The sequence below is a fragment of the Camelus bactrianus genome, chromosome 27 (genome assembly GCF_048773025.1).
Source record: "Camelus bactrianus isolate YW-2024 breed Bactrian camel chromosome 27, ASM4877302v1, whole genome shotgun sequence".
Lineage (NCBI taxonomy): Eukaryota > Metazoa > Chordata > Mammalia > Artiodactyla > Camelidae > Camelus > Camelus bactrianus.
The window spans coordinates 16,592,487-16,606,255 of NC_133565.1; the positions used below are offsets into that span (position 1 = coordinate 16,592,487).

At 37.8% G+C, this 13,769-nt stretch overlaps 1 protein-coding gene across 2 annotated transcripts in view; it reads right to left on the bottom strand.

Moving 5' to 3' along the window:
* Window positions 1–13,769, bottom strand: part of LRRC28 (leucine rich repeat containing 28) — a 102,752-nt gene that overhangs the window by 13,369 nt on the left and 75,614 nt on the right. For both annotated transcript variants that reach the window (XM_074354207.1, XM_074354206.1), the window contains 2 exons: window positions 7,828–8,003; window positions 6,001–6,160 (listed from right to left, as the gene is read on the bottom strand). In XM_074354207.1, the coding sequence (XP_074210308.1) occupies window positions 6,001–6,160; window positions 7,828–8,003 (336 nt within the window). The remainder of the gene's footprint in view (window positions 1–6,000; window positions 6,161–7,827; window positions 8,004–13,769) is intronic.

Genomic DNA, 13,769 nt, shown 5'->3' on the forward strand with positions numbered 1-13,769 from the left:
CCCTATGCTGTATACCAGAAACTAACACAGCATTGTAAATTAACCCAGAGATATGGGAAGAACCATTGGGATTCTAGGCCATTTGCAGTTTTGGTCTCAAAATGCCCTGGTGATTTAAGAGAGACCTTCTGAATGTCTGTGATAGTTAATTTTTTGTGTCAACTTGACTAGACTATGGTACCCAGTTGTCTGGTTAAGTACCAGTCTAGATGTTGCTGTGAAGGTGTTTTTAAGATGTGATTAACATTTAAATCAGTAGGCTCTGAGTAAAGCAGATTATTCGCCATAATGTAGGTGGGCCTCACCCAATCAGCTGAAGGCCTCAAGAGCAAAGAAGTAGAAGGATTTTGCTTAAGACAGCCACATAGAAACCCTACCTGAGTGTCCAGCCTGCTGCCCTGTGAAAGTCAGACCCACAATTATAATGCAACATCAATTCTTTTCTGAATTTCTAGCCTTCCAGTCTGCTCTGTGGTTTTGGACTTCCCAGCTCCCAAACTGTGTGAGCCAATTCCTTAAAATCAATCAATCTCTCTCTTTCTATACTTACTATTTACAGATATAGGTACAGATATATGTTCTGTTTCTCTGGAGATCCATAACTAATACAGATTCAGCTACTGGTCAGTGAGATGCTGCTGTAACAAGTATTAAAAAAAAAACTTACAAGTGGCTTTGAAATTGAGCAGTGGAGGCTGGAAGAGTCCTGCCTTGAGGAGACTGCTGGTAGAAGAAGGATCTAGTGAGGGCTTTCAAAGGAAAGAGGAGAGCTATGGAAAAAGCTTCTATGGCCTTAGAGAATACAGACACTGTCATGAAGAGAATGCTGCTGGAAATACGAGCGTTAAAGGTGTTTCCTGTGAGATCTCAGACAAAAATGAGGACTGTGTTATTGGAAAAGGAAAGAAAGATGATCTTTGTTATAAAGCACAGAGGAGTCGACTGAACTGTGTTCTGTTGGGTGGAAAACAGAAATTGCAACTGGTGAACTTGGATGTAGGCATACCTCGGATAGTGTGGGTTCAGTTCCAGACCGCTGCAATAAAGCAAACATGGCAATAAAGCGAGTCACACAAAGTTTTTGGTTTCCCAGTGCATATAAAAGTTATGTTTACACTATATTATAGCCTTTTAAGTGTGCAATAGCATTATGTCTAGAAAAAAGTACACACCTTAATTAAAAATATTTTATTGCTGAAAAATGTATCACCTGAGCCTTCAGTTAGTCATAGTAGAAACATCAAAGATCACTGATGATGGATCACCATAACAAGTACAATAATAATGAAGAAGTCTGAAATACTGTGAGAATTACCAAAACGTGACAGAGACATGAAGTGAGCCAATGCTGCTGGAAAAGACGGCACCAGACTTGCTTGACGCAGGGTTGCCACAAACCTTCAATTTGTAAAGAAAATGCAATATCTGCAAAGTGCAATTTAAAGTGAAGCACAGTAAGATGAGGTTTTGCCTGGATGTAGCTGGGGCGATGTCTAAGCAAAGCACTGAAGGCATGGCCTGGCTTCTCTTTGCTGCTTACAGTCAAGTGTGAGAGGAGAGAGATCAACTGAGGGAATTGTTTGGCAAAAAGAAACCAGAACTTGAGGATTTGGAAAATTTTCAACCCATTTATGTTGTAAAAAAATGAGAAAGCATGCTCTGGAGAGAACTCCCAGGGTGTGGCTGGATAACCATTTGTGAAGAGATGAGGCATGTTGCTTGTGGAGCCCATTAACCATTTCCACAGAAAGGCTGACAGCCTGCACAGAGATGGGACAGGGTGGAGAAAGGCTGTCAGGCTTCTGGGATTCTACAGGCAGGGAACAGGCAATAGGGCTCTCAGGTAGAGAGTAACAACCCCTGGGATGGGGCCACTTCTTCAATTCCAGAGGGTGGGGCAACTTCCTTGGTGTTAGAGGGCAGGGCCCCACCCAGGGCTGAGGGGGTGGGGTCACCACCCCAGTGGGCCTAAAGGACACAGCATCTGGCCAGAGGATTAATCTCAAGCATTAAAATCTAATTCTAACAGAATTTGCCCTTTTGTAAAGGGAATGCCTATCTTATGCCTGTCCCAGCATTAATACTGAAAACAGAAAACTCATCCAGTTTTACAGGTTCACAGATGGAGAGGAGTTTTGTCCCAGGATGAGTTATACCTGAGTTTTATCCATACCTGACTTAGATATTTAAGATGAGATTTTGAGCTTAAGACTTGATACTGGAATGGGTTAGGATTTTGGGAGTGTTGAGATGGGGTGAATTTATTTTGCATGTGAGAAGGACATGAATTTTTGGAGTCAGAGGACAGACTGTTACGGGTTGAACTGTATCCCCTCCTCCAAATTCATATGTTGACATTCTAATCCCCATTACCCCAGGATGGGACTGTTATGGACTGAACTGTGTCCACACTAATTTATATGTTTAAGTCTGAACCTTCAATGTGATAGTTTCTGGAGATGAGGCCTCTCAGATATACCAGGTTTAGATGAAATCATGAGGGTGGGGTCTTCATCATGGGATTTGTGCCCTTATAAGAAGAGACACCAGTCAGCTTGTGCACAGGTGTGCTCACGTTCTCTCTGCCAAGTGAGGCAGCAAGAAAGCAGCCATCTTCAAACCAGCAAGAGAGCCCTCAGTGCAGCCTGCCCTAGCGCACCCTGATCTTGGATTTCCAGCTTCTAGAACTGTGAGAGATCAAGTTTCTGTTGTTTAAGTCACCCAGCCTATGGTATTTTGTTTTGGTGGCCCTAGTGAAGTAATACAATAATCTTATTTGGAAACAGGATCATTGCAGGTGTAATTAGTGAAGTTAGGATGAGGTCTTAGGGTGTGTCCTAAGGGCAATGTCTCTGGTGTCCTTATTAAAAAGGGAGATTCGGACACTGAGACAGACACACACACACAGATGATATGAAGAGATGAAGGGAGAAGATGGCCATCTACCAGGCAAGGAGAGGGGCTGGAACAGATCCTTCTACCACAGCCCTCTGAAGGAACCAATCCTGCCAGCATCTCGATTTCAGATTTCTAGCCTTCAGAGCTTTGGGACAATAGATTTCTATTGTTTAAACCACCCAGTTTTGTGGCATTTTGCTGCAGCATCCCTAGGAAACTAATAAAACACCCCTGAAAAATCTTGGGAAGCCTGATTTCCTGTTGGGAAATACAGAACTTGTGAGACTCATACCTGCGTGGGAAAAACCAGATGTGTTGCTATACTAATAAATACCCTCGAAGCTGATATTCTCCATTTTAATAAATGAACAGTTATGTTGGAGAATGAACATTTGCTATGCCTATAACTATCAAAAGTCATGAACATTCTAGCCACTCTGCTGTAGATAGTTGAAGGTTTGGGTATTTATTGTTTATGCAAAATACTGTAATTTCTTTTTACCTTACTCTGTATTAAATTCAGGTTGGAACTAACACTTGTATGGGACTTGGTGTTTTAGAAGAATATTCAATATGTTTTTCTAGAATAATGCCACATGTCCACATTAATTTAACTATTGGCTGATACAATGTACTATTTTATGACAAGCAATGTAAACTGAATACCCACCCACACGCAGGGGGAGGTGATTAGGTTTATTTTTTTTAATAAAGGTACTGAGCACTGAACCCAGGACCTAGTGCATGCTGGGCACGTGCTCTACCACTGAGCTATACCTTCCCCCCTAAACTCAATGTATTAGAAAATTTAAAAGTAATATTATTAAGACCTTTTAGAGTTTTTGATTTTAAAATATTGATTTTATTTTCAGCAATAAACTACTGATTCAAGTATTTGGTTTTCAGTTACAAAAGAAAGTACTTTAAAGACTATGGTAGAAACTAAAGTCAAAGCTTATAATGCAGTCTCCACAGCAACACGGGAAGGAGCAGAGCCTGGTGGACCAGATGAAAGCCACAAACTCTCAGTTTCAGACCTTAGCATTAACTCACCACAGAAGGCCGTGTTTACATCTTGGCTTTTCATTTTTGCTATAAACACAGGCACTTCTGGCTTTGCACAACAAAAGGGTGTTGCCTAAGTCCTATGTATCTAATACACTCATTTTATTAAACTAATACTATTATATCAATGTTCTAAAACAATGTAAGATATTCACACTGATTTCTGGGTTGAAGCAGGGGAATAAGTAACGGTAAAGAGAGTATGTAAACAATAAGTTCCTCAAATCTCATTTACCGATAACACAAAAGTGACTTCATTTGAAGGATCTACTTTATTTTCACAAGTTAATAATCACGATAAAAAGAAACTTTATCTTTTTAAACAGGTATTTAGAATTTTATCAGCTACTGGCAGAGCCATGCTGACCATACTGAATTGTTTTCATTTTCGTATTTTCAGTAAGGAAAAGTCTTCTGTAGGAAATTGTGCAACAACAATGCATAAGGATTTTACTATAGTTTGATGAATTAGTTAAGATTTTACTATGACGATATCTTACTAATAAGAAGATTATTTGCTAAAGACACACACATGAAAGGAAGTTTTAAAAGACTCTGAGCTATAAAAATAGATAGTAGTTAACATTTACTTAACCATCCTGGGCTCTTTATGAATGAGCTCACTTAATCCTCACAATGACCTTATTAAATAGATTTTATTACTATGTTCATTTTATTCACAAAAAGATGAAGCTCAGAGATGTGAAGTAATTTGCCCAAGATCTCTCAGGGGAGGAGTCAGGATCAGGGGCTGTGCACTTGATCTCTACTCACTACTGCATCTCATTGGTGTGTCTATTTCATTTGTCACTTTTACTCATGCAGTAACACACTCAAATTCTGATTCAGTCCTTTTAACTCTAATTTAAATGGAATTTCACTAAACTTGGTGATCTGATCACCTATGATCGGAAGTAGCAAATTAGAAAGGTTTGGAGGAGGGCTTCTGTAGGCAGGCATGGTAAAGCAGGAACGTTAAAAAAAAATACATAAAGTTGAAACAGGGAACTGAAAGTATAGCAAAATAGGATTATTCAGGGCAAGAAGAGATAAATGCAGTTTGGGGGGGAATGGGTAGAGAGATGGAAAAGGTAACTACCATTTACTGAACACCCATTATGTGCCAGGCGTTTGCCTTCATCATCTGCTAATCCTCAGATGGCCCTGCCCAGCAGGCTGTTCTATCCCCATTTTCGGGCTCAGAGAGGTTCTGCACCCTGCCCACGCTCGCTCTCATTCTAAAAAAATGATTACAAAGGAAACGCTTCTTGGCAATGAATAGGGGTAACAAGTTATCTGGAAAATGTACTAACCCAAAATACCACATTTGATGGATAAGTGAGGTATAATAGTACTTTTTTTTTCAACTTTGAAAAATGTGAACTTAGAAGATCCTAAATTTAGAAAATCTATAAGCTGAGGTTGTGCTAATAGGAGATTTTTCATTTCATGTCCTATTTTTAATTGTCTGGTATTCTTTTTTTAAACTACCAGTATGGGGGTTTTTACTTAGTGAACATTCTTAGCAAATTCAAGGCACTGTGCCAAGAAACAGAGAGCGGCAAGAGAATGCCATTTGGAAGGGTTAGAAACTCAGAACAGAAACACACGCTTGCGCGCACGCGCACACACACACATGCAATGTTCAGCCACACAGCTTCAGCCAGCAGTGTGAACTAAATGGAAGGGCTGGGCTGGACCTGTTATATAACAAATACTTCGCTCTTACATTCCTTATTGCCTAAAGACTATTGTGAATAGGGGAATAGCAGGAAAATACTCCTAAAAGAGTGAGCTACTCTAAATAATACATACAGTAAAACCGTTCTGTGTGTGACCAAAAATGGAACAAAGGGAAATCCAGCTTTCCTGTGATGCTGAAAATGCATTTGTTTCACTTAGCTGTGCCGCAGGAAGCACTCCATGCCCCTTTGAAACTACTGACCTAATGACACTTCTGTGCGTGTCCTCCACCCCTCCCCACGGCCCCGCCCCTCACCCAGATGTAAGCTGTGGTGCCCACTTAGGCATGATTACCCCTGGTGCAGCCCTGCCATTGGCGTCTCTCTCAGGGGAAAGAGCTTAGGGTAGACGATGGTGAACATGGGCTCACTACACCGGTGACAGTGCCCCAGGGGGCAGTGCAGCAGCTCCAGGAGACTTCTGGGTAATGAGACTGGAGACAGAAAGTTCAAATCTGGAACACAAGAGAAAATCACGCACAAATAAAAAATGAGATTTCCTTGAACTAGGCTTCTTAAAATATTTCTCTTTGTTACCAAGCAAGTCCAGTTAGTTAAAAGTACTGTATGCTGAAGATTCTGTGATCTGACAGGCACTGAATAAAAACATAACATTATTTGGAAATGAAAGAATTTTTTTTAACATTTTTGATACTAAAAGAAAACCTACTTCTACTCTTTGAAGAGCAACCAGAAGCTGTCCTGATGTAGATGCAAGTAAAGAATAAGACCAAATATTCTTTAAGAACAAAGGCTGAAAAGGCATTGTTTACCTCAAGAGGGTCTGTAACCTTCTATAAGAGACAGAGAATAAAAAAAAAAGGACTGGGAATGAAGACTAAAACTGACTTTCATTAAGTTCTTCCTAAATCTACCTGGCATTCAGAATCTATCAAGCTAAATTATATTTACTGAAAAGAATGCAAAAGGGAAACAAAAAAATCAAAGAAAATGAAAAATAATGAAACCAAGCTTTTCCTCATCTCACTCCGATGAGCTGTCATTAATTAAAAACAAAAACAGCGTGCTTCTTTTCAGTTTAGTCTGAGCTGCAAAAAAGAAATGTTTCAAGCAAAACATCCCAGTGGCCCAAGCAATCTTGAGCACAAATGAACACTGAGTTGCTCTGATAGCTAATATCCAGTAGAGAGAGAAATGGTTATAATGAGGTAAAACCTAAAAATCACTGAATCATCTTTGGGAAGGAAATACAAATGATTTTATCATCTTTTATATCTGTCAAGACTTGTCAATAACCATTGAGAAAAATGTGGTTTGCTCATAGGTGAATAATTTCAGTTTTGTGTTCGGTTTTAAAAAAACAACTTAATTTTGTACTGGACATTCCTGGAAGGTTAACGTTAGATGTTTATGTATGGACCTATTTTTTTAAGCAAAACAAAACATTTAGCAGTTTTAAAAACACGTGAAATGTATTTTCTTATTAGTATTGCCTAGTGCTATCTTAAAGCAGCTCAGAGATCCACTCCACCACCTACGACATCTACATACTGCCAAATCCTTCCCAAACCAAGAGCCGGAATGCTGTGGTAATACTGCCTAAGGCTCCTGATTATTCTCCCCTAAGGTAGATAAATTTCTCAGATGTGAGGAGGCTACAAGGCAAAAGCCTGCTCTGTTAGAAGAAGTACCCAACTTTGTTTTAAGGATAAGATCTTTGCAGATTTTTTTCTACTAAAGAAAGTGCTCCTGCCAGCCTTCTCACTTCCACAAATATATGTTCCCAAACACCAATTTCTTTCATTTAAACCACACAGTTTAACGTTTAACCTCTGTCCTTTGTCACTGAAGACCATATTTAGTGAATGCTTCTCTGTCTGTAGGGGATGCTGAAGAGATCAGTGTTGATAAAGTATTAAAAGTTTGCTCTTTTAAAAAAAAGTCCCATTGCACCACAACATTCATGTACTTAACGCCACTGAACTAACTGAATACTTAAAAATGGTTAAAATGGCCAATTTTATGTCAAGTATATTTTTACCACAATTTTAAAAAACGAACACCAGAATAGCATAAAACATCATTTCTGAGCTCACTGAATAAAAGGCAGGAAAAACAAAAAAAGAAAAAAATGAAAAAAGAAAAGAAAGGTCCCCTGTACCTTTCAGAAAGCTGTGGTAGGTGTGATGCAGACTCCGCATGGCCAGCTCTTGCAGAGGCAGGACATGATCGTTCTCCGTCCCGATGGCCTTCACTTCAGCAGGGAGGAAAACGGTGAGTTGCCCTGATGAAAAGGAAAGCAGCTTCACCTCGGAAACTTGAATGGGAGCACCGCAGCTACAGAAACACACATGTTCACAGTAGTATTAGCCAAGAGGAAACAATATGCGTGCCAATAAAAATGTGCTAATCAAAATATACATTTAAAATTTTAAGGCACTGCTGACTTACCAGAATTCTTTTCAAAGTGAACAGATGCTATCCTGGGTTCCTTAATAAAACCTGGCACAGAAATTTAAACTCATCATTTGGAGCTCACCTAAATCATTGCTGAGGTCCAGGCACTTCCAGGAAGGACAAACTTGGAAGGAACTTCCCTTCACAGGAGCTACACAATTTGCTTTGTAAGCTGTATTTATCTTCATTTTCTTAACCTTTCCAAGTTTATGTTATTGAAATTTTCAAAATTAAGAGGAAAAAAGAGTACTCTGTTAAGTTATAGTAACTTGGTTTAATAGAATTTTTGTGTGGGAAAAAAGCCCTGCAAAGCAAATAGATTTTTAATCTTAGCAGATAACTTTACTGGGTCCTTCCATAAACTTGTGGAGAAAATATTCTTGGCAAAGTCTACTGAATAAGCCAAGTCACGTCATATTCCCTGTAGCCACTCTTAACCAGAAGGCAGAGAGGTTCTTGTTACTTTAGCTACAGGGTTATCAAAACTCAGGTGTCCGACCTCATTCTACCTCCTGTCTGACACCACGAAGTTATCTAGGAGTCTCAACACTTTTCTTCTCTAAAGATAAACAGGTGCCAACAAACCTTGGCTCTCCAGACACAACATGAGATAATCTCTCTACCCGCAACTGGAAACAGGACTAGAAGGCAGAAGTCCTTGGCTTACTTGTTTATCAGATGTTCCTTCATTTGCTCACTCCTTTCATCAGAAAATGTTTCTAGAGCAACTACTATACACCAGTCAGTTAAAATACTTAAGTTAAAAAAAAGATGATCCCTTTGAAAAATGTAAAAATTACAATATAATTTTTCTAATATTGGATCAGAAAAAATAGAGGAACTGACTCTGTCCAGGGAACTAGGGAAGATTTTACAGAGAAGACAGTATCTGACCTAGAACTCAATTAATTCTACTCAATCAATTTCTCCACTGGGCTCAAGAAAAAGAACTTCATACGGCCATGCTGGGTCCCCCGAACCTAGGCAAAACCTATATCCCAAAGGGAATCAGTTTTTCCAAGTTCTAACATTAGAGTTTGGTTTGCCTTCTTCAACAGCATGAAGTATTCTGTGTCTGGCTCCTTTCGTTAACATTATATTTCTATGGTGCATCCACGCTGCTGTGTGTTACTGTAGTTTATTCATTTTCATCGCTGTGCAGTAATTGACAAGTGTATGGGCTGTTTCCGGTGTGGGGCTATTATGAACAGTTTTGTATATATTATTGGATACATATGAGCATAAAATTCTGTTAGGTACACACTTAAGATCAGAATCGAGCTTATTATAGTGAGGAAAGACGGACAATTAAAAGATAAATATATGCTAATAGAGTGAGAGGGGAGTGAGAGCTGTATCACCTTAGACAACATAATCAAAGAAAGCCTTTCTGAGAAGGTGACATTTCAGCAGAGACTTAATGGAAGAGAAGAGTGCACTCAGGGAAGCGGAGCTCAGTCACAGCCTGGCAGGCACCTTAAACTGAGGACAAGGAACTAAGAGTTCAGGGAGTCCAAAGCAGCAATTCACAGGACAGAGAACCTCAGAGGAGGGAGATGCAGAGAGAGAGAACTCAGGAGATCTGCACAAGGTCCCCCTTGAGTATTCAGATGAGTACTGATCAGCACAAGCACATGAGGAAACTACCTGAGGCTGGAGAAAGGATGAGCTCAAAGGATTAAAGGTAACAGTGCCCAGCGGTCACACAGGGTAGGAAACAGTGCCTGTTCTTAACAGTCAGACATGAACCTCATAATTAAAGGGACACTGAGTAGAGTGCACAGAAGGGGTCTTATCTCAGTAGTGGTGAATAATGAGCACTAGACTGAACACCATTCCATTCTCACCTAACAAATCTAAAAGCCATATCTGAAAAGATTCAATTATTTCCAATTAACTTAGTTGTGTCTCAAAACATATATCAAGAATAGCTATATGAATATAAAAATATCCAGCACTCAACATCGTAAAATTCACACTGTCTGGCATACAACCCCAAATTACTGGGCTTTCCAATAAGCAAGAAAATATGACCTGTAATAAAGAAAAAAAAAATCATGCAACTGAAACCGACCAGGAACTGACAGGTGTTAAAACTGGCAGAAAAGGTCATTACAACAATGATTATAATTACTGCATAGAAGAAGGTCATGTTACATACATAGCTCTCACCTGAAGACACCAGAAATAAGAGAGTGAATTAAACCCTAAGTAAGTAAAATAAAAGAAATAATAAAGAGATTCAAGAAAATCAATGACACAGAAAACAGGATAGAGAAAAATCAATTAAAATATCAGCTGGATATTTGAGAAGATCAATAAAATTGGTAAGTCTCTAACCAGATTAATCAGAGAGAAGACACAAATTACCAATATCAGAAATGCCCCGTTTCTGCAGATAATAGAAAGGTAAGAAGTAATGTTACGCTAATACAAAGTCCTTGAAGGACAAAAAGCACCAAAGCTCACTCAAGATACAGAGAAGTTCAACAGCCCTACATTTACTAATGAAGTTGAAATTGTAGTTAAAAGGTTGGAATACTTCCCAACTCATTCTATGAAGCCAGCATCATCCTGATATCAAAGCCAGATGAAGACATAACAAGAAAAGAGAGACAAAAAACAGTATCACTCATGAATGTAGATAGAAAATATCTAAACAAAACTTTAGCAAGTTGAATTCAACAATGTATAAAGTCACTATGACCAAATGAAGTTTATCTTATTAATCAAGATTGTATTAACCTTAGAAAATCAATGTAATTCACTATTTTAAAACCTAAAAAACTATATAATCATATCAAAAGATGCAGAAAAAAGGTCTAACAAAATTCAATACCTATCTCTAATTTTTAAAAACTCTCAGTAAACTAGGAATAGAAGGGAATTTATTCATCTGATAAAGGATATGTATGAAAAAACAACAGTCAATATTATACTTAATGTTGAAAGACTGTTTTCCCCATAAGTTCAGCAAAACAAACATGTCTGCTCTCACTACTTCTATTTAACATTGTACTAGAGCTTCTGACCAGTGCAATAAAGAAAGAAAAAGAAATAGAAGGTGACTAGATTTGAAAGGAAGAAGCAAAACTGTCTTTCTTCCCAAAAGATATGACTGTGTATGTAGAAAGTCCAATAAAATCTACAGAAAACCTACTGGAACTAATAAGCGAGTTTGGCAAGTTTGGAGGATACAAGATTAATATACAGAATCATCTGTACTTCTATATGGCAGCAATAATCAATTGGAAATTTTTAAAACTTTAAATACCATACACAATACCACGAAAAATATAAAATACTTAGAGACAAATCTAGCAAAAGATGTCCAAGACCTGTACACTGAACCCTACAAAAAAAAAGCCAAGTAATTAAGACATTTATTGTGATCATGGGTTGGAAGACTCAATATTGTTAAAATGTTAATTCTCCTCAAATTGATCTATAGATTCAATGCAATCAAAATCACAGTTTTTTTAAAAAATATAAATTGAAAATACAATTCTAAAACTTGTACAGAGTCTGATTATAAAATTTATATAGAAATGGAAAACAGCAAGAATAGTCAAAAGTTTTTGAAAAAAATTTAATACTTATTGTAAAATTATGATAATTAAGATATTGTCAAAATAGACAGATCAATGGAACAGATGGAGTATCTAAAAACAGACCCTCATATATATGGACAACTATTTTCAACTAAGGTACAAAGGCAATACAGTGGAGAAAGGATATTATTTTTTAACAAATTGTGCTTGAACAATTGTATATCCATATGCAAAAAAAGGAACTTCAATCATACCTTGTACCATATACAAAAATAAACTCAAAATGAATCATAGATTTAAATGTAAACCTAAACCCTTAAAAATTCTAGAAGAGAACATAGGAGAAAACCTTTGTGATTTGGAACAAATTGATAGACTGGACTTTATCAGAATAAAAAAATGTCTGCTCGTCAAAAGGCCCTGTTAAAAGAGAATGAAATGGTAAGCCATGGTCTAGGAGAAGATATTTGCAAAGAATATACAGGATAAAGGACTTGTATCCAGATCTACAGAGAACTTTCAAAACTCAATAATAAGAACACAAGCAACCAAGGGAAAAATGGGAGAAAGACACTATATCAAAGCAGATATATGGATGGCAAATAAGAAATAAAAAGAGACACACCCTTATTTACAAGAGAAATGAAATTTAAAAACTTAATGGAAATATACACTACATACTTGGGATAAAATTTAAAAGACTGATCATCCCAAGTGTTCACAAAAATATGTAAGAACCAAAAATCTCTCATATTGCAGGTGGGGATGTAAAATGGTACACTGACTATAAGGTATGCACGGATTTTAGACTGAGTGGGAAGTCTGCCCCAAACCCCTGTGCTGTTCAAGGGTCAACTGTATATGGATGGCAAATAAGCACATGAAAAGCTGTTCAACATCAACAGTCATTAGAGAAATGCAAATTAAAACCAAGAGGTATTACCAACTTATTAGAATTTCTGAAAGGGAAAAAAAAAACCTGACAAGAACATTCATGAAATACTAAATAGCACAGCCATGTTGGAAAAGTTTGACAGTTTTTCATAAAGTTAAATACACACTTACCACACAATCCAACAAATGCATTCTTATTTACCCAAGTGAAATAAAATTATGTTCACGTAAAACTCCATACATGAACATTTGCAGCAGCCCATATCGTCTTATTTATATGACACTCTGGAAAAGGTAAATTATAGGGGTACAAAACGGACCACTGTTTCCACGGAGCGAGGGTGTCTCCTGGAGAGGAAAGATTCATTTCAAAGGGAGATGGGGACGTTTTGGGGGTGAATGACCATTCTAAACCATGATTACAATGGTGGCTATATGACTGTATGCATTTGTCAATATTAATGGTGCTAAAGCACAGTCCTGGAGCCCTCTGCCCTTTGAGTTGCTGGGTTATGGGGAGATCTTAAGGGAAAAGCAGACACAGTAGTGGGGGATCTCAGGGGCTTTTAGTTCAACAGCTATCCACTAACTTGTGTAGAAATACTTCAAAACTGCCAATAATTTAACAGCTAGTATGGGTACACTCGGGCAAACCAGCTGCACACTGGCCTATCAACTGGTGCCAAAATTTATACGAAAACTTTCTCAGTATTTTTCTTTGATCTGCTACTTTGCCTTTCTCCCTCTTACTTTCGAAACCTTTCTTGACCCTAAGGAATCACATAAATGTGAGAGTCTGTAGCAGTACGGTTGTGACTTTGAGTATTTCTGTGGGTTAGAAAGGTACCATCCTTGAACCATTTTGTGAAGATGAGGAAATAAATTTAAATTTTACTTTATAATTATTATTTGATTCTTAATATGGAGAAAATTAGGATGAGGGGATCATATCCAAAATGCTATTATGCAGTACGTCCACTAAGTCTGGAAACACCAGCAAACACACAACACATGATTCTTTTGAATGATATACTACAGTATGTGGTGTGATGATTAAATTTTTGTATCAACTTGGCTATGGCACCCAGATATTTGGTCAAACACCAGTCCAGATGTTTCTGTGAAGGTATTTTTAAAGATGAGATTAACATTTAAATCAGTACATTCTGAATAAAGCTGATTACCTTCTACAATGCTGATT